Consider the following 19,388-nt stretch of genomic DNA (forward strand, 5'->3'; position numbering starts at 1 on the left):
CTTGGAAAGGGGCACGGTGGAGATGAGGGAGGGATGGAGGGACTGGGAGGGAACGAGGGAGTGGGACATGGCTGGGATACAGAGTTAATAAAATGTAACTGATAAGAAAAAAATAAAATTCAAAAAAATAAAAAAATAAAAAAATAAATTAAAAAAGAAGTTTTTTTATTACTATTTCCCTTTAGAAAAACATATTCATTTTCCCACTTTGTCACACACATATTCTTTTTTTTCTCCTATGTTTGTTTTTTTGAATTAATTAATTCATTATTTATTCATTACAATTTATTCCCTTTGTATCCTGGTTGTAGCCCCCTTCTCTCATCTCCTCCCAGTCTCACCTTTCCTCCCTATTCTCCCCATTTGCCCCTTCCACTCATAATGGAGGGCCTCCTCCTGGGTGGATATGGGGGGGGGCTCCCCATCTCCCAGGAGTAGGGGGAGGAGGAATAGGGAAACAGAGAGGGAGGGTAAGGAGGGAGGGTGATGCGATAGGGATATAAAATGAATAAATTAAAATGTAATTAAAATTTTTTTAAACATTAAAAAAGCTATAATACATGATATATATGGAATTAATTATTTAATAATGTATATATCATTAAATAATGTATATAAAATAATGTTTATTATAAACACATATATGTATATATATATGTGTGTGTGTGTGTGTGTGTGTGTGTGTGTGTGTGTATAGAAATATATATGTAACCAATGAAATTTCTTACCTGGCTAAGAATACTCCTTCCAAGAGCCAAATACCATCTACCAAAAAACCCCAATATGCTGCCTTAGAAAATCCATCTTTTGAGATTTTCATCAGGATTTTTAAACATTATGGACAATTGTTTATTGTCCTTGCTTGTCCCGAAGAGGTGGAAGATAGGTCCATTTTGTTGAAGACACTGTATTTTAGACACAGGGCCAAGAGGCCTTGAGCTGAACTGACTTGATAGCATTCTCTCTGAGGACTAATTTAATGGTTTGAAAAGGTGCTAGGCAACCAAGAGACCTACCCATCCATGATGTCTATGAATCACCTAACTCTTATAACAAATACAAATTTAAAAATATTTTTATTTGTGCATGCACACCTAATTGTAATAAAAATAATTTTAAAAAGAGGCTTTAAATTTGAGAGAATGCCATGGGAAAAGTTTGATTGAGTGTATTTGGGAGACCTGGAGGTGAAAAGGGAGAGGGGGAGTGATAGAAGTCTATTTCAGTTAAAAATATATTTTTGAAATTAAAATGGAGAAGTTCACAGGAGCCATGAGAGGAACCAGAGAGATGTCCACCAGTAAACACACACACACACACACACACACACACACACACACACACCAAAACAAAACAAAGAAACAAACAAAAAATAAAACAGAAAGATGACTTAAGGAAAATCAATCCTGTCACTCTCTTGACATCAAACTTTAGGTCTTTCCATATTTCTGTGAGAAAATACATTTCTGTTAAAATAAGTCTTTATTAGAGTCAGACATGGGGCTACACATCCCAGCAATTGGAAGACTGGGCAAGAGACCATTAGAAGTTCAAGGGCAAGCAAAGACTCAGTGTAAGAAGGGAAAGAAAGAAAGAAAGAGAGAAAGAGAGAAAGAGAGAAAGAAAGAAAGAAAGAAAGAAAGAAAGAAAGAAAGAAAGAAAGAGGGAAAGAAAGAAAAACCACCTCATGATCATTCTCCCAAGGCAATATCTATTGATGAAATAGCAGAAGCAAGATTTAAAATTATGTGTGTGGTGCCAGGGTTTACATAATTTCACATGCTGTTTCACAGCATATAGGGAGACAATTTGATGTACAATGCCTTCATGTTTAGCAGAGTTGCTGCAGGAGAGAATGCAAAGCAAAAAGTGAGGACAAAGGAGATGGAGAGGGAGTCCCCAGATTGGTCATCTGCTTGGTCAAGGGTACTGTGAGCCAATGGTTGTTGCATGTCAGGTTTCTGCCTCTACCACTGCAACAGCAAACACTCCAGACAGAAGAGTAAACTAGTGTGACAGTGTTTACATAGCCCTCAGAATGATGCATACATATCGGCATATCATACATAAATAAAAGAAAACGTTATAGGCATATGAGGAATAGAGATAGAGGCAATTATTTTCTGTGGGCCAATGAACATGCCCTAGATGTGTTCTCTGAATACAAAAGGTTCCCACAATAATCAAAGTGGGAAATAGTCTTGGCATCAATAATGGTGAAAACATTAACACCTTCTGGATCCACTACAACCAAATACAACAGCTCCCACTTAAAATGTAATAGCCAGAAGCTGGAAAACACCCACATGCCGCTCGACTGAAGAATGGATATAGAAATTGTGGTACATCTACACAATGGAGTATTACTCAGCAATAAAATGGAAGGAAATCATGAAATTTTCAGGTAAATGGTGGGTACTGGAAAGGATCATCCTGGGTGAGCTATTCCAGAAGCAGAAAGACACACACGGTATATACTCACTCATATAGACATATAATATAGGATAAATCTAATAAAATCTGTACATCTAAAGAAACTAATAAAGAGGGAGGACTCTGACAAAAATGCTCAATCTCCATCCTGAAAGGCAAAAAGGATGGACATCAGAAGAAGAAAAAACACAGGACACAAATTAGGAGCCTCCCACAGAGGGCCTCTGAAAGGCTCTGCCCTGCAGACTATCAAAGCAGAGGTGGAGACTTAGGGCCAAACTTTGAGCAGAGTGCAGGGAATCTTATGAAAGAAGTGGGAAATAGTAACATCTGGAGAGGACAGGAGGTCCACAAGGAGAGCAACAGAACCAAAACAATTGAGCACAGGGGTCCTTCCTGAGACTCATAATCTAACCAAGCACCATGCATGGAGATAACCTAGAACCCCTGCACAGATGTAGCCCATGGCAGTTTAATGTCCAAGTGGGTTCCATAGTAATGGGAACAGGGACTGCTTCTGACATGAACTGAATGGCCTGCTCTTTGATCACCTCCCCCTGAGGGGGGAGCAGCCTTACCAGGCCGCAGAGGGAGACAATGCAGCCACTCCTGATGAGACCTAACAGACTAGGATCAGAAGGAAGAAAAAGAAACCCTCCTCTACCAGTGGACTTGGGGAAAGGCATGCTTGGAGAAGGGGGAGGGAGAAAGTGATTGGGAGGGGAGGAGGGAGGGAACTAGAGGGGGGATATAAAGTAAATAAAGTGTAATTAAAAATAAAAAATTAAATTAAAATGTTATTTTTCCTTTATCAATTAATGTGTTCCTGAAAGTGTTCAGTTAAAAATCACATGTAAATACAATAGACTATTAATATTTTAGCATCAACTTTCTGATACATGTTTTTGTAAAAGAAAAAACTACACTATACTTCCTCTAACATTTAACTTTCCTTTTTTTTTTTTTGTTTTTTTTGTTTTTTTTGTTTTTTTTGTTTTCAACTGCTGCTGAAATGCTATCCCATGCAATAGATTTCAGATGGAGGAAGCTTACCACATAACAAGGGTAGACAAAAAGGACCCAAATCAGATTTTATTTCCCACAGACAAGAGGATAAAGAGACAGACAGAGACACAGAAAGTAAGGAAACATTCACTTTATTAGCATAGTGAGTTCAGGGGGATGATGATGCTTAGTTGGCAGCAATGGTGTTCTGGATCCAGTCCACATAGTTACAGACTTTGGTGTACACACCAGGTTTGTCCTTCTGGGCACATCCATAGCCCCAGGAGACAACACCCTGGAGCTGTCCATTGCAGACCACAGGGCCACCAGAGTCACCCTGGAATGAAGAAATAAAGCATTTAGGGAAGAGCCATGTAGAAAAAGGACCATAGCTAATCTAACCTGATGATGCCATGATAGCCATCCTTTGCCTCCATTTGTCAGCGCTTCCTCCATTCTTACTAACATGACAAAAATAACATTCAGAATAAACCTCCTCACTCTTCTGTAAACCCAGTAGAGGAAACTTCTTCCACCATAGACTTGGAGCTTCCATTCCCACTACTAAGAAAATAAGGTATTTCTTTCTTTTTTTAAAATCTTTTATCACACTTTATTCACTTTATATCCCCCCCATAAATGCCTTCCTCCTCCCCTCCTAATCCCACCTTCCCAAGCCCTCCTTCACTCATACCCCTCCCCATGTCCACTGATAGGAGAGACCTTCCTCCCCTTCCTTCTGATTTTAGTCTATCAGATCTCATCAAGAGCGGCTGCATTGTCTTCCACTGTGGCCTGGTAAAGGCTGCTCCCCCCTCAGGGGTTGGTGATCAAAGAGCAGGTCAATCAGTTTATGTCAGAGACAGTCCCTCTTCCCATTACTATGGAACCCACTTGGACACTGACCTGCCATATGCTACATCTGTGCAGGGGTTCTAGGTTATTTCTGTGCATAGTACTTGGTTGGAGTATGAGTCTCTACCAAGACCCCTGTGTTCAAATTTTCTGGTTCTGTTGCTTTCCTTGTGGACTTCCTGTCCTCTCTATGAGAAGGGAGCGAATTACCTGGCAGGAATCTTTTCCTCCCTCCAGGAAGCCAACACAGATCATGTTATTGGTGATTTCTCCAGGATAGGAGGCTTCACAGGCAGCCTGAGACAGCACTGGTGCATCCAGGCACTGCAGCAGGTCTGGGTTGTTCACTTTCAGGGAATGATAAAAAAATATGTGATTCAGATCAGGCTAGGAATCAACATTCCAGTGTTGACTACTCTGTGGCTCTGGAGCATTCTTCAAGATAGTACGGCTCACCAAGAAACTTTGATCCCAGAATAGTCATTACTGATGTCCTTACTGGAAGGATGTCCTGTTTACATTCTGGAATCATTCTGTCTGCAAATATCCCCTGTACTGATTGCAGAATGTGCAATGTATTTGCATCTCAGAAACCCGTTGGCTTCTAAGGGTAGGCACTTGTTTTATCTGAAAATTTGTAAAGAATGTAGATGAATCGTCTTACCTCCAGAGCTCAGGGTGTTGCCCCAGCCAGAGATGAGGCACTGAGTGCCAGCACGTGCACAGGATGTGGGCAGAGCTACAGTGGCCACTCGGGCATTGAGGGTCACAGGGGAAGAAAGCTTGATCAGCATGATGTCATTGTTCAGGGTCCATGAATTATAGTTGGGGTGCCTGATGACCTTGGCAGAATTGACAAACTGCTCGTTGCCCTCAAGGACATTGATGTTGTGTTCTCCCAGTCTCACTTGGATGCGGCTGTTGCAAAGAGAGGCATGTTAGAGACTGCCTCTCCAATACCTCAAGTCCTTCAGAGTCATTACACTCTTTGCTGAGTGAGTGTGGAGTGGGGAGGAGGCCTAGTTTAGTGTAACAGATATTTCAGAGCCATGGTGTTCAAGTGCTGCTGTGAGAACCAATTCCTGTCTGCTTCAAAGACAGGTGAGGAGAAGGACTTCAGCTAGACATCAACCTGCTATCCCTCCTTTGTATACAAAATACATTCTTGTATCTTCATTATTTCTCTGCGTCTTTGTAATTTATAAACCATACTAAGAACTGTTAATCTAGTGGCTCTAGTACAGTTTGGGATGAGAATAGCATGGTCCATGCAGCTGTGGCACCTCTCAACTTGGTATGAATTCACTTTCTGCGTTTCTTTTCTAGATTTTCTGCCTGATAATCTGGCTGATTCTGATGCATGTTCAGGTTTTATTCACCCTGGTATAGAAATTGACTTTGAGTTCTCTATATGCAGTGAAATTAATTGAAACAGAGAGTTTCAAAAGGAGTATAGGTTGTCCATAGTCACTGAAACCATTTGTCACCCTGAAATAGAACAAGGTGTGACAATTTCTGAAAGTCTTTTTGTGACTTCATGTTTGGTTCATTGTACCGGACATTCAACTTTCCGGGCTTTTGTTACCTATACCATTGATTTATTTTGGATGGTTTAGGGATGTGAAAAGATTCCTATTCTGTATCCTTATTCTTCTAATCTCATGAAATAAGCTACAGTCAGTAATCTCTCTCTCTCTCTCTCTCTCTCTTCCCAATCAATTTATTATTTTAGTTATTGCCTGATCTTATACAATGCCCCTAGAAAAGCCAAGTGTTTGATTGTACAATCAGGGCCCATCACTTACGACTTGTAGCAGTGAGCTGCAGACACAACCCACTGGTTATTGATGAGGGATCCTCCACAGAAGTGGTAGCCAGAGTTCAGGGACACCTGGTAGGGGACAGAATGCTTCTGGCAGGTGTATCCTCCAACAATCTTGTCATCATCATCAACAGGGAAAGCAACTTGAATAAAGATAAGAGATCATTGATAAGATAATCAGTCAAGGTGCTACAAGGTGGAAACCCCAGGCCTCTGTCAGCTTTCAGTTATTTAGGAATTCTTAATGAGTACCATAAATGAAGGCAAAAAGATTCCATTGCATCACCAGTAAGGTAAAACAGTGTGTCTGAAATATAGAGAGCAGGACAATAGAAAAATACTCTGTAGGTGACTGCTTTCTGGTACTTTACTATAGGTAGGCTAAGTGAAGCTCTCAGCATCTAGAAATAGGGGGTAGAGTTAGTTGTCTAATACACTGCCTGCTTTGATCTCATGTTCACCCTTCATTTACACCCTGTGGATAACAAAGCTCAAGAGTTTTACTGTGGTTGGAACAATTTTGGAAAATATCCTGGATAAGTAAAGCTTTAAGCATCTTTGTTTATAAGTCTCAAAGCACATTGACATTTTTTTTAAATAATACAAAGTCACTGTCCCAGGCCCATAAGGTCAGAATTTTAAGATATAAAGCTACATTATAAGGAGGATTTCAACTTTCAACTTAGGAGTATCCTTTATTAACAGAAGTAGGGCTGAACTATCCTCAAGCTGTTAGGGCCAAGCAGGAGGCTTGCTGATTCTTTTCATGGAACCACCACGTCTTTCTTTTTCAGACTTTCTGATCACATAATAAATGTTGGCAGAAGGGAAAGTAACTTTAGCCTTACAGAGAAGTCTGAAAGATTGGATGCATACATTATCTTAGGGGAAGAGAAGACATTGGGGTACAGAGGGTAAAAAAGCAGCCTTGGTGGTGGGGTTCATGGCTCCAAGAGGAAGGAAGAGAAGGACGTGGGTTAAAGCATGGAACTCACCAGCAGCTCCCACAAGGGCCAGGAACAGGAGAGCACTCATTGTGGCGAAGGTAGTGAGTACTGGAGGGAGGCCTGCTTTATACCCCAACCAAGGGAGAAGGAGGGACTAGGGAGAGGGCCCCCACTGCTCCTACACAAGCACACCTGTGGGGTTTCCTTCCCAGAGTCTTACATCATCTCTGTTCTGTTTGTCTACTCTGTGAGTAGGAAAGGTGCATGTGATATGGAAAGTTTTCTTCTTGGTGCACACAGGAAAGGAGTTGATTCTAGAAATGACTCTTGTAAAAACAGTGGAAACATAGACTCTGTGCAGCTGGGTCTTTCCAAGCTGATCTATAGTGGGTAGGTGGTATAGAATGCCGTGGACCTTAGATACATCCTAACTTCACAAGAAAGCTCTTTCATTTACTGTGAGAAAGACCTGGCAATAGTAGATACATGGCTATTCAAGGACCTGAAGATGTATGAGGAGAAAAATTGTATCTGGATCTAATAACTATCAGCTGATGATTCTTTGTTTTTTCTCATTATTTTATTTATTTATTCTCTTTATATTCTGATCACAGCCTACTGCCTCCTCTCCTCCTTATCCATCCTCCCACTTGCCCTCCCCCAATTCTCTCTTCCTTTCTACTCAGAAAAGGGGCGAATAAGAGCCTTAATACATTAATTTGAATAAGGATAAGCACATCCTCTTTCACAGAGGCCAGACAAGGCAGCCCATCTATGGGAAAGTGATCCTATAGCAGACAACTGCATGTGTTTGAGAGTCTCTGCTTCATTTGTTAGAGGATCCACATGAGGACCAAGCTGCCCACCAGCTACATATGTTTAGGAGGCCTAGTTCCTGTCCATGCATGCTCTTTGGTTGGTGGTTCAGTCTCTGTTAGCCCCCAGGGGCCTAGGTTAGTTGATTCTGTTGGTTCTTGAACACCAGGGGGATCTCTGTTTTTCTCCCAACACTTTTACAAGGTTTTCTGAATACTAACCATAATGTTTGTCTTTGAGTCTCAGTATGTGTTTTGATCCACTGCTGCATGGAGGCTCTCAGAAGACTGTTATGCTAGGCTCCTGCCTGCAAGCATAACAGAGTATCATTAATAGTGTCAGCGGTTAGCTCTCTCCCAAAGGCTGGGTCTCAATTTGGGGCAGCTGTTACTTGGCCATTCTCTCAATCTCTGCTCCATTTTTATCCCAGCACATCTTGTGGACATTGTAAATTTTGAGCTGAAGGTTTTGTGGGAGGGTTGGTGTCTCCCTCCCTCCACTGGAAGTCCTGCCTGGCTACAGGAGATAGTCAGTCTCCATGTACCCTGCTGCTGGGAATCTCAGCTTAAGTCACCCCCTGTCCTCCCAGGAGTCTACTTCATGGAAGGTCTCCAGCTTGTCCCAGAGATGTCCCAACCATCGGTTTTTCTTTTATCTCCCAGCCCTCTTACCTCCATCCCCTGCTCTACCCTCAGCTAATACCCACATTATATGCCCTCCCCACACTCTTTCCCACTCAGGTTCCTCTCCATCCATGTTCTGTGCCTATTTCTGAGTGATATTCAAGCATCCTTCTTTGGGCTCTCATTATTACTTAGCTCATTTGGGCTTGTAGATTGTAAAATGGTTATCCTGTAATATTTAGCTAGTACTCACTTACAAGTGAGTACATACAATGTGTGTCTTTGTGGGTCTAGGTTACCTCACTGAGGATCATATTTTCTAGTTCTATCCATTTTCTGGTAAATTTCCTGGTGTCCTTGATTTTAATAGCTGAGTTGTATTCCATTGTTTAATTGGACAACATTTTTTAAACCCATTCTTCAGTTAAGGAACATCTGGTTTGTCTTCAGTCACTGGATATTGTTAATAAAGCTGCAATGAACATAGTTGAGCAAATGTCCTTCTATTATGGTGGAATATCTTTTGGAAATATGCTCAGGAGTGGTATGTCTGGGTTTTAAGGTAGAGCTATTCCCAATTACATTGAGAAAGCTCCAAATTTATTGTCGAAGTCATTGTATAAGCTTGCACTCCCACCTGAAATGGAGGAGTGTTTCCCATGCTCCACATCCTTTACAGCAAGTGTGGTAGTTTGAGTTTTTGATCTTAGCCACTTTTTAAAAATTTTATTTCATTTTATTAATTACAATTCATTCACTTTGTATCCCAGATGTAACCCTTTCCCCTCCAATCCCATGTTCCCTCCCTCTTCTTCTCCTAGGCCCCTCCCCCAATCCATTGATAGGGGAGGTCTTCCTCCCCTTCCATCTGACCCTACCATATCAGGTCTCATCAGGACTGGCTTCTTTTTGTCTTCCACTGTGGACTGGCAAGGCTGCTCCCCACTCAGGTGGTGTTGATCCAAGATCCAGCCCATGAGTTCATGTCAGAGATTGTCCCTGGTCCTATTATTGGGGAACCCTCTTGGACACTGAGCTGCCATGGCTACTTCTATGTTATCTCCGTGCATGGTCCTTGTTTGCAGTATCAGTCTCAGAAAAGACCTTTGTGTCCATATTTTTACTTCTGTTGCTCCCTTTGTGTACCTCCTGTTCCCTCCAGATCTTTCTATCTCCCCCTTCTTTCATAAGATTCCCTGCACTTTGCCCAAAATTTGACTATGCATCTCAGCATATGTTTTGATTACCTGCTGGGTAAAGTCTTTCAGAGGCCTTCTGAGAAATTCTCCTGTCATGTTTCCTGTTTTTTCCTTCTTCTGATTTCCATTTCACTTGCCTTGCTTAGCTTCCTTAGGTGTACAGCTTTTTAGAATGATTATCCTATATTATATGTCTAATATCCACTTATAAGTGAGTATATACCATGTCTGTCTTTCTGCTTCTGGGATACCCCACTCAGGATGATCTTTCTAGATTCCACAATTTGCCTGCAAATTTCATGATTTTTTTATTTTTAATTGCTGAGTAGTATTCCATTGTGTAAATGTACCACAATTTTTGTATCCATTCCTCAAATGAGGGACATCTGTATTGTTTCCAGCTTCTGGCTATTACAAATGAAGCTGCTACAAACATGTTTGAGCAAATGTGCTTGTTGTATACTTGAGCATCTTTTGAATATATGTCTAGGAATGGTACAGCGGGGTCTTGAGGTTGCACCATTTCTATTTGTCTGAGAAAGTATCAGATTGATTTCCAGAGTGGTTGTACATGTTTACATTCCCACCAGCAATGGAGGAGGGTTCCTCTTTCTCCACATCCTCTCCAGCATGTGTTGTCACTTGAGATTTTGATCTTAGCCATTCTGATGTGAGTAAGCTGCAATCTTAGGGTCATTTTGATTTGCATTTCACTGATGACAAAAGACTTTGAATATTTCTTTAAGTGTTTCTCTGCCATTTGATGTTCCTCTATTGAAAATTCTGTTTAGCTCTGTACGCCATTTTTTAATTAGGTTACTTAATTTGTTGCTGTTTAACTTATTAAGTTATTTACACATTCTGGTTATTAGCCCTCTGTCAGATATAGGGTTGGTGAAGATCTTAATCTGTAACCTGTCGTTTTACAGAAGCTTTTCAGTTTCATGAGGTCCCGTTTACCAGTTGTTGATCTTAGAGCCTGTGCTGTTGGTGTTCTGTTCAGGAAGTCTCCTGTGCCAATGAGTTCAAGACTCTTCCCACTTTTTCTATTAACAGGTTTAGTGTGTCTTGTTTTATGTTGAGGTCTTTGATCCACTTGGACTTTAGTTTTGTGCAGGGTGATGGATCTATTTTCATTTTTCTACATGTAGATATCCAGTTAGACCAGCACCATTTGTTGAAGATGTTGTCTTTTTTCCATTGAATGGATTTGGCATCTTTGTAAAAAATCAGGTGTCCATAAGTGTGTGAGTTTATTTCTGGGTCTTCTTTTCTATTCCATTGATCCACCATTCTGTTTCTATGCCAGTACCATGCAGTTTTTATAACTGTTACTCTATAGTGCAGCTTGAGATCAGGGATGGAGATACCTCCAGATCATTTATTGTAGAGGATTGTTTCAGCGATTCTGGGTTTCTTGTTATTCCGTATGAAGTTGAGAATTTTTCTGTCAAGTACTGTAAAGAATTGTGCTGGTAGTTTGACAGGAATTGCATTGCATCCGTAGATTGCTTTTGGTAACAGGGACATTTTTTACTATGTTAATCCTACCAAGCCATGAGCATGGGAGATCTTTCCATTTTCTGACATCGTCTTCTATTTCTTTCTTCAGAGACTGAAAGTTTTATTCATACAAGTCTTTGACTTGCTTGGCTAGAGTTATACCAAGGTACGATATGTCTTTTGTGGTTATTGTGAAGGGTGTTGTTTCCCTAATTTCTTTCTAGTCCCTTTTGTCTTTTGTTCCTTTTGTCTTTTGTATACAGGATTATACTGACTTTTTTAGTTGATTTTGTATCCAGCCACTTGGCTGGAGGTGTTTATCATCTGTAGGAGTTCCCTGATAGAATTTTTGAGTTCACTCATGTATACTATCATATCATCTGCAAATACTGATAATTTGACTTCTTCCTTTCCAAACTGGATCCCCTTGATCTCCTTTAATTGTGTTGTTGCTCTAGCAAGGACTGCAAGAACAATGTTATCGAAGTATGAATATAGTGGGCAGCCTTGTCTTGTCCCTGATTTCAGTGGGATTTATTTACATTTCTCTCCATTTAGTTTGATGTTGGCAATAGGCTTGCTGTATATTGCCTTTACTATGTTTAGGTAAGTGCCTTGTATCCCTGATCTCTCCAGGACTTTAAACGTAAATGAATGTTAGATTTTATCAAATGCTTTTTCAGCATCTAAGGGTATTATCACATGGTCGTTTTATTTCAGTGTTTATATGGTGGTTCACATTGATAGATTTTAGTATATTCAGCCACACCTGCTTCCCTGGGATGAAGCCTACCTGGTCATAGTGGATGATATCTTCGATGTGTTCGTGGATTCAGTTTGCAAGTATTTTATTAAGTATCTTCGCATCAATGTTCATAAGAAAGATGGGCCTGAAATTCTCTGTCTTTGTTGGGTCTTTGTGAGGTTTAGGTATCAAGGTGACTGTGGCTTCATAGAATGAATTTGTAAGATTCCTTCTGTTTCTATTTTGTGGAATAGTTTGAAGAGAATTGGAGTTAGCTCTTCTTTGAATGTCAGGCAAAATTCTGCACAGAAACCATCTGGTCCTGGGCTTTTTTTTTTTTTTCCGGATGGGAGACTTTTGATGACACCTTCTATTTCCTTAGGGGATATAGGACTATTAAATTGACTTATCTGTTCTTGATTCAGCTTTGGCAAGTGTAACTGATCAAGAAAATTGTCCATTTAATTTAGATTTTCAAATTTTGTGGCATAAAGGTTTTGAAGTAAGATGTAATGATTGTTTGGATTCCCTCAATGTCTGTTGTTATGTCCCCCTTTTCATTTTTTATTTTGGTGATTTGGATGTTGTCTCTCTGCCTTTTAGTTAGTTTTGCTAAGGGTTTATCTTGTTGATTTTCTCAAAGAACCAGTTCTTAGTTTCATTGATTCTTTGAATTATTTTATTTGTTTCTAATTTATTGATTTCAGTCCTGAGTGTGATTATTTCCAGACATCTATTCCTCTTCGGTATGTTTGTTTCTGTTTTTTTCTAGGGCTTTCAGGTGAGCCTTTAAGTTGCTTGTATGAGATATTTCAAGTTTCACTTAGTGCTATGAACTTTCCTCTTAGCACTGCTTTCATTGTGTCCCATAAGTTTGGGTATGTTGTGTTTTCATTTTCATTGAATTCTAGGAAGTCTTTCATTTCTTTCTTTATTTCTTCCCTGACCCAGCTGCCATTTAGTAACAAGTTGTTCAGTTTCCATGTGTGTGGAGGCTTTTTGCTATTTCTGTTGTTGTTGAGGTCCAGCTTTATACCATACTGGTCAGATAGGATACAAGGTTTTATTTCAATCTTCTTGTATCTGTTGAGGCTTGCTTTGTGACTAACTATATGGTCTATTTTGGAGAAGGTTCCATGAGGTGCTGAGAAGAAGGTAAATTCTTTTGTGTTTGGGTGAAATGTTCTGTCGATGTCTGATAGGTCCATTTGATTCCTGACATTTGTCAGAGTCATTATTTCTTTGTTTAATTTCTGTTTTGTTGACCTGTCTTTTGTTGAGAGTGGGGTGTTGAAGTCTCCCATTACTAATGTGTGGGGCTCTATGTATGGTTTCATTTTTATTAATGTCTTTTTTTACAAATGTGGTTGCTCTTGTACTTGGAGCAAAGATGTTCAGAACTGTGAGGTCTTCTTGGTGGAATTTTCCTTTGATGAGTATGAAATAACCTTCCCCATCTGTTCTGATTAATTTTTGTTGAAAATCTATTTCATTAGATATTAGAATGGCTACTCCTGCTTGCTTCTTGGGTCCATTTGCTTGGAAAACAGTCTTCCAGCCCTTTACTGTTAGGTAATGTTTATCTTTGTGACTTAGATGTGTTTCTTTTATGCAACAGATTGTTGGATCTTGTTTATGCATCCATTCCGTTAGTCTGTGTCTTTTAATTGGAGTCTTGAGTCCATTGATATTGAGAGAGAGTAATCACCATTGGCTGTTAGATCCTTTGATGTTGATGTTGACTATGGTAATGTGTTTGTGTGCTTAGTTACTTTCAGTTTTATTGTAGTGAGATTCTTTTCTTTGTTTCCCTGAACATACTTAGCTTTCCAGGGTTGTATTTTTCTTTCTAGTATATAGGCTGGATTTGTGGGTATGAATTGTTTTTTTTTTAACTCTTTTTTATTTTTTTAATTTTTGTTATTATTTACATTTTATTAACTTTGTATCCCAGCTGTATCCTGCTCCCTCATACCCTCCCAATTCCACCCTCCCTCCCTCATCTCCTCCCTGCCCCTTTCCAAGTCGACTGATTGGGGAGAACCTCCTCCCCTTTCATTTGACCCTGTTTTATCAGGTATTTTCAGGACTGGCTGCAAAGTCCTCCTCTGTGGCCTAGCAGGACTCTTCCTCCCTTGGGGGATTAGGAGGTCAAAGAGCCTGCCATTGAGTTTCTGTCAGAATAGACCCTGTTCTCCTTACTATGGGAAACCAATTGGTTACTCAGCTACCAAGGAGTACATCTGAGGAGAGGTTCTAAGTTATACCCATACATGGTCCTTGGTGGGGTATCAGTCCCAGAAAAGACCCCTGTGCCCAGATATATTTTGTCCTTGTGGGGCTCCTGTCCTTTCCACATCATACTAACTCTCCCTTCTTTCATATGATTCCCTGCACTCTGCCAAAGGTTTGCTTATGAGTCTTACTATCTGCTTTCATACACTGCTAGGTAGAGTGTTTTAGAGGCCCTCTGTGGTAGGCTCCTGTTCTATTACTTGTTTTCTCCTATGTCCAATGCACATCCCCCCTTTTTTTTTCTTTCTAAGTGAGGATTGACCATTTTACCCCCGGTCCTCTTTCTTGTTTATCTTCTTCAGGTGTATAGATTTCGTTATGTTTATCATATCTTATAGGTATATATAAGTGAGTATATACCATGTGTGTCTTTCTCCTTCTGGGATACCTCAATCAGAATGATCTTTTCTAGATCCCACCATTTGCCTGCAAATTTCATGATGTCCTCATTTTTGATTGCTGAGTAGTATTCCATTGTTTAAATTTACCACAATTTCTGTATCCCTCCATTGATGGACATCTGGGTTGTTTCCAGGTTCTGGCTATTAAAAATAAAACTACAATAAACATGGTTGAGCAAATGTCCTTGTTGTGTACTTGAGCAAATTTTGGGTTTATGCCTATTAGTCTTGAGGAAGCACTATTTCTTATTGTCTGAGAAAGCACCAGATTGACCTCCAGAGTGGTTGTACCAGTTTACATTCCCACCAGCAATGTAGGAGGTTTCCCCTTTCTCCACAACCTCTCCAGCATGTGTTGTCATTTGAGTTTTTCTTTTCAGCCATTTTGATGGGTGTAAGGTGAAATCTCAGGGTCATTTGATTTGCATCTCTCTGATGGCTAAGGATGTTGAGCATCTCTTTAAGTGTTTCTCTGCCATTCTATATTCCTCTACAGAGAATTCTCTGTTTAGCTCCATACCCCATTTTTGAACTGGATTACTTGATTTATTGCATTTTAAGTTTTTTAGTTCTTTATATATGTTGGATATCAGCCCTCTGTCAGATATGGGGTTGGTGAAGATCCTTTCCCAGTCTGTAGCCTGTCCTTTTGTTCTGACTACAGTGTCTTTTGCTTTACAGAAGCGTTTCAGTTTCATGAGGTCCCATTTTTTGGTGTTCTGTTCAGGAAGTTGTCTTCTGTGCCAATGAATTCTAGACTGTTCCCCACTTTTTCTTCTAGCCGATTTAGAGTATCTGGTTTTATGTTGAGGTCTTTGATCCACTTGAACTTTAGTTTTGTGCAGGGTGATAAATATGGATCTATTTTCATTTTTCTGCATGTAGACATCTAGTTGGACCATCACCATTTGTTGAAGATGCTCTCTTTTTCCCATTGAATGGTTTTGGCTTCTTTGTCAAAAATTAAGTATTCATAGGTGTGTGGGTTTATTTCTGAGACTTCTATTCAGTTCTATTGATCTTCCTTTCTGTTTCTATGCCAATATTGTACAGTTTTTATTACTATTTCTCTGTAGTACAGCTTGCGATCAGGGATGGAGAAACCTCCAGGTGATCTGTTGTTGTACAGGATTGTTTTTGGAGATTCTTGGTTTTTTGTTTCTCCATATGAAGCAGGGAATCTTTCTTTCAAGGTCTGTAAAGAACTGAGTTGGTATTTTGATGGCAATTGCATTGAATCTGTAGATTGCTTTTGGCAGGATGGGCATTTCTACAATGTTAATCCTATCAATCCATGAGCACGGGAGATCTTTCCATCTTCTGATATCTTCTTCAATTTCTTTCTTCAGAGACTTAAAGTTTTTTTTTTTTTTTTTCAAACGGATCTTTCACTTGCTTGGTTAGAGTAACACCCAGGTACTTTATGTTATTAGTGGCTATTGTGAAGGGTGTTGTTTCCCTGATTTCTTTCTTGGCCCTTTTGTCTCTGGTATACAGGAGGGCTTTTGATTTTTTTGAGTTGACTTTGTATCTTGCCACATGATTCTCTCTGCCATCTCTTGTATTCTGTTGGTGATGTTTGTCTTTGTGCCCCACTTTGGGCTGGTGGCTGGAGCCCCACTCTGGGTCCCTGGGACCTTTTTCAAGGATAGACTGGGTGACCTAAGGTCAGTCCAATTTGCTTCCTTCCCTGTGGGGTTTTTTCATGACTGGGAATCCCAGTCTCTGGTGTTTTGGTGCCCATAATTCAGCCTGGGAAGGTTATCAGGACATGGAGGAATGTGGCTCTGGGCTGGCAACCTAGTGCCTGTCTGGACAGGGGAACTCTTTTGGGTTTTAGCTGGGTGACCTGAGAATGGAACCAGTTGCTTCCCAAACAGTGAGGTTTCCTCTCATATGGAAATCACAATCACTTGTGTTTTAGGGCACAAAGTTCATTCTCTTGGTCACTGTGCCAACACTGCTGTCTTGCTCCTCAAACACAGTGTCCTCCAGGTGCCGCCATCTTGGATCTTGCTGATCTTAGCCATTTGACTCTTATAAGATGCCATTTTGAGTCATTTTGATTGGCATTTTCCTGATGACTAATACTTTGAACATTTCTTTATGTGCTTCTCAGCTATTAAAGATTCCTTTGATTAGAAGTTTTAGTTTGAGCTGATGATTCTTCTCTAGAGTCATTCATTATATTAGAAAGATCATAAAACTAGTTTTGCTAGTCAGAGTTACAACATTAAGCATCATAGCAAAGGGTAAAACAGGCATGATTTGTACAGTCTAGGCTTTCACTTGGATCTCCTTTTCAATAAAGATCATACACAGAGAGTGTTTGAAAAGTGAAGAATGAAGTTTGAGCAGGAGCTTTCCAAATATGCTCCAGTGTAGACCAGTATCATATTGTACTTAGACCAATATCATACTGTCCTTTTCCTCTCTGTCATGACATTTGACTCTGACTGTTCATGCTTTTATCATCCATTTTCACATCTCCATGATTGCATTAACAATCTGCATTGAATATTAAAATGTCCCTCACTTCCAGAAGCAGAGTTTGAGACAGAAGTCTCTAATCTACATTAGATATGAGAAAGACTTGACTGTTAGTAAGCCTCATCTCTGTTCAGAGAATTGCTTTCAATAAAGAGATTACTGCACTGAAAATGAGTCACCAATAGACATTTATATTAAAATACAAGAGGGTTCTGATATTTTCTATAGTTTTCAGTGACACTATTCTATCAGCTTAGTTCTGAGTAAATTTTCCTGTAGAAGAACCGTGAATGAGTTCTAGCAGAGTCATTGAGTCCCAACACTAAATTTTCTTGAGACTTAACCTGCCTTCAGGGAGTGTATTGAAAAATGAGATATGAGATTATTTCTAATTTCATGAACCAATTTGAGGAACCCTGTTGCATCACCTACTAATTTTTTGGTAGCTCTGATGTTAGTGTTGTTGAGGGACATGAATAAATCCTCACAAATTAGAAAATAAACAAATGTTCTAAAGAAGTTGCTCAAAGTGGAAAAGCTGAGTTCAGAATCTAGTTATTAGTTTGAGATAATTAGTTTGAGATGTCATAGATGGAGAATGGTGAAGGAGCTGGATTCCAGAATGTACTGGGCAAGATAACTCTGTGAGGCCTGGGGAAGAAAACAGAATTTTTCTATTCAGAGCTCTTCTTCTATACTCAGAATCTCATTAAATGGTTGATGGGGTCATGCCTAACTGGAGTACTAATATATTTGTAAATTTTATGATTGATTTTTAATACATTTCACTCAACAGTCATGTACTACAGTGCTTATATATAGAGCTTCACTTTCCTTTTTAAAATTGGTTTATGGTGAAGTATAAAAAGAAATTATCTGTAATTAATAAGAATGAAACTGTAGTTCAGATGGAATTTTCTAAAATTTGCATATGTCTTAAAGCTCCAAAAAGATATGTAAACTCTTGTGGAGTGTGAGATTTCCTACAGGTGGCATCTAAAGGGCACTGCTAAGGAGACCAGAAGTTCTGAGGAGAGAAGTTAAACATCTGCCTCCTCCTGCCATTTTTTTTGGCAGAGCTTGAACACACAATTTCTCTTTTACGTGGCACTGTGTCTCAGAGCCTTGCCTTACCATGACCCCTCACCCACTTAAGGCCCCTTAACACAGTGTTGCTCATAGCCAGTTAACAGTGTGTTAAGATATCATTATGGTTAGTTGAGTAGCAAGTAAATTTTAGGTAATATAGTTAACAAGTTACTGTTTTATTTTCTTCTTCATTAAAAAATCTTTTATTGATTCTTTCTGAGTTTCAAATTATGTAAAGCAGTCTCACTCATCTCCACATCCACTTATATCTGCTGTTTGTCCTTGCTAGCCCCTCAAATAACATACAGACAAACAAAATAAAACATAGAAATCACCTCATTGTGGAAGCTGTAGAGTGTCATAATGTTTCCTGAAATAGACCCCTTGGTCTACACATCTTTACTTGCAAATCTTCAATGCAATGAGTCTGCTTTGTGATCTCTGTCTTCCGTGTCTTCAGTGTTACCTCTTTAATTGGACTTCTTCTGGTTAGCCTGTTGTTGCCCTTTATACGGAGATCCTGAAGCTTTGGAAAAGAAAGACTAGTCCTTTCCCTGGCCTGAACAATTCCCAGATGATGTAGACTTTGGGGTGTGCCAAATCAAAGTCTTGGATATGGTCCTTGATGATAGCTGAGGTAGTCAGCCTGCCTGGTCTTCTCTATCTTCACCACCAGGGTAACCTCTCCAGCACTGTTCTGCCTAGGCAGCCCCATACCTCCTGAGCAGCTCTTTTCCCCTCAGGACTTCAGGGTTGGCTAACCCATACCCAGAGCTCCAGAGCCTGTTCCACTGCACTGCCCAGTTGAGGTGTGGGGACGACTATCCCACCAATGAGAGATGTGGCCAGATCTCCTGCTCTCTGTCCTTCTGGGTCAGCTTTGTAGACTACCACAAGTGACAAGGGAAAAGTTGGGAGATCATTACCACCTCACCTACTCCACACCATGTCAGATTCTAGAGAAGAGGCAGGGCCAGCTCTCCAGTGTTTATGCCCATCTGTCTGGCTTACCAGTGCCACCTGAAACATGGCCAGCACTATTGTGCTGCCTAATCAATGAACAGAGCCCACTCTCCTGAGTTTGGCAGCTAGCAAGGGTCAAGGCCATATCACCAAGATCTGTGACCAGATCTTCCAACTGCTGCAGAAGTTGAGGGGCTGGGGG

The 19,388-nt window shown here is 40.1% G+C and overlaps 1 protein-coding gene across 1 annotated transcript; it reads right to left on the reverse strand.

Annotated features, from left to right (window-relative positions):
• Positions 1–3,574: 3,574 nt before the first annotated feature.
• On the reverse strand, positions 3,575–7,150 carry LOC110553970 (trypsin-4). The gene is made up of 5 exons (XM_021646287.2): positions 7,111–7,150; positions 6,099–6,258; positions 4,958–5,211; positions 4,504–4,640; positions 3,575–3,775 (listed from the first exon to the last, which is right to left on the reverse strand). Exons 1-5 carry the CDS (start codon positions 7,148–7,150, stop codon positions 3,626–3,628), a joined length of 741 nt encoding a protein of 246 aa, XP_021501962.1. The 3' UTR covers positions 3,575–3,625.
• Positions 7,151–19,388: the final 12,238 nt, after the last annotated feature.

This window comes from Meriones unguiculatus, chromosome 3, assembly GCF_030254825.1.
Source record: "Meriones unguiculatus strain TT.TT164.6M chromosome 3, Bangor_MerUng_6.1, whole genome shotgun sequence".
Classification (NCBI taxonomy): domain Eukaryota; kingdom Metazoa; phylum Chordata; class Mammalia; order Rodentia; family Muridae; genus Meriones; species Meriones unguiculatus.

What these genes read in the sequence shown, in the direction of transcription:
- LOC110553970 (XM_021646287.2), bottom strand. Translation starts at nt 7,150, where the DNA reads ATGAGTGCTCTCCTGTTCCTGGCCCTTGTGGGAGCTGCTG. An exon ending in GGCCCTTGTGGGAGCTGCTG is followed by an intron (nt 6,259 to 7,110) that starts GTGAGTTCCATG and finishes TCTTTATTCAAG; the next exon opens with TTGCTTTCCCTGTTGATGAT. An exon ending in CAACACCCTGAGCTCTGGAG is followed by an intron (nt 4,641 to 4,957) that starts GTAAGACGATTC and finishes ATTCCCTGAAAG; the next exon opens with TGAACAACCCAGACCTGCTG.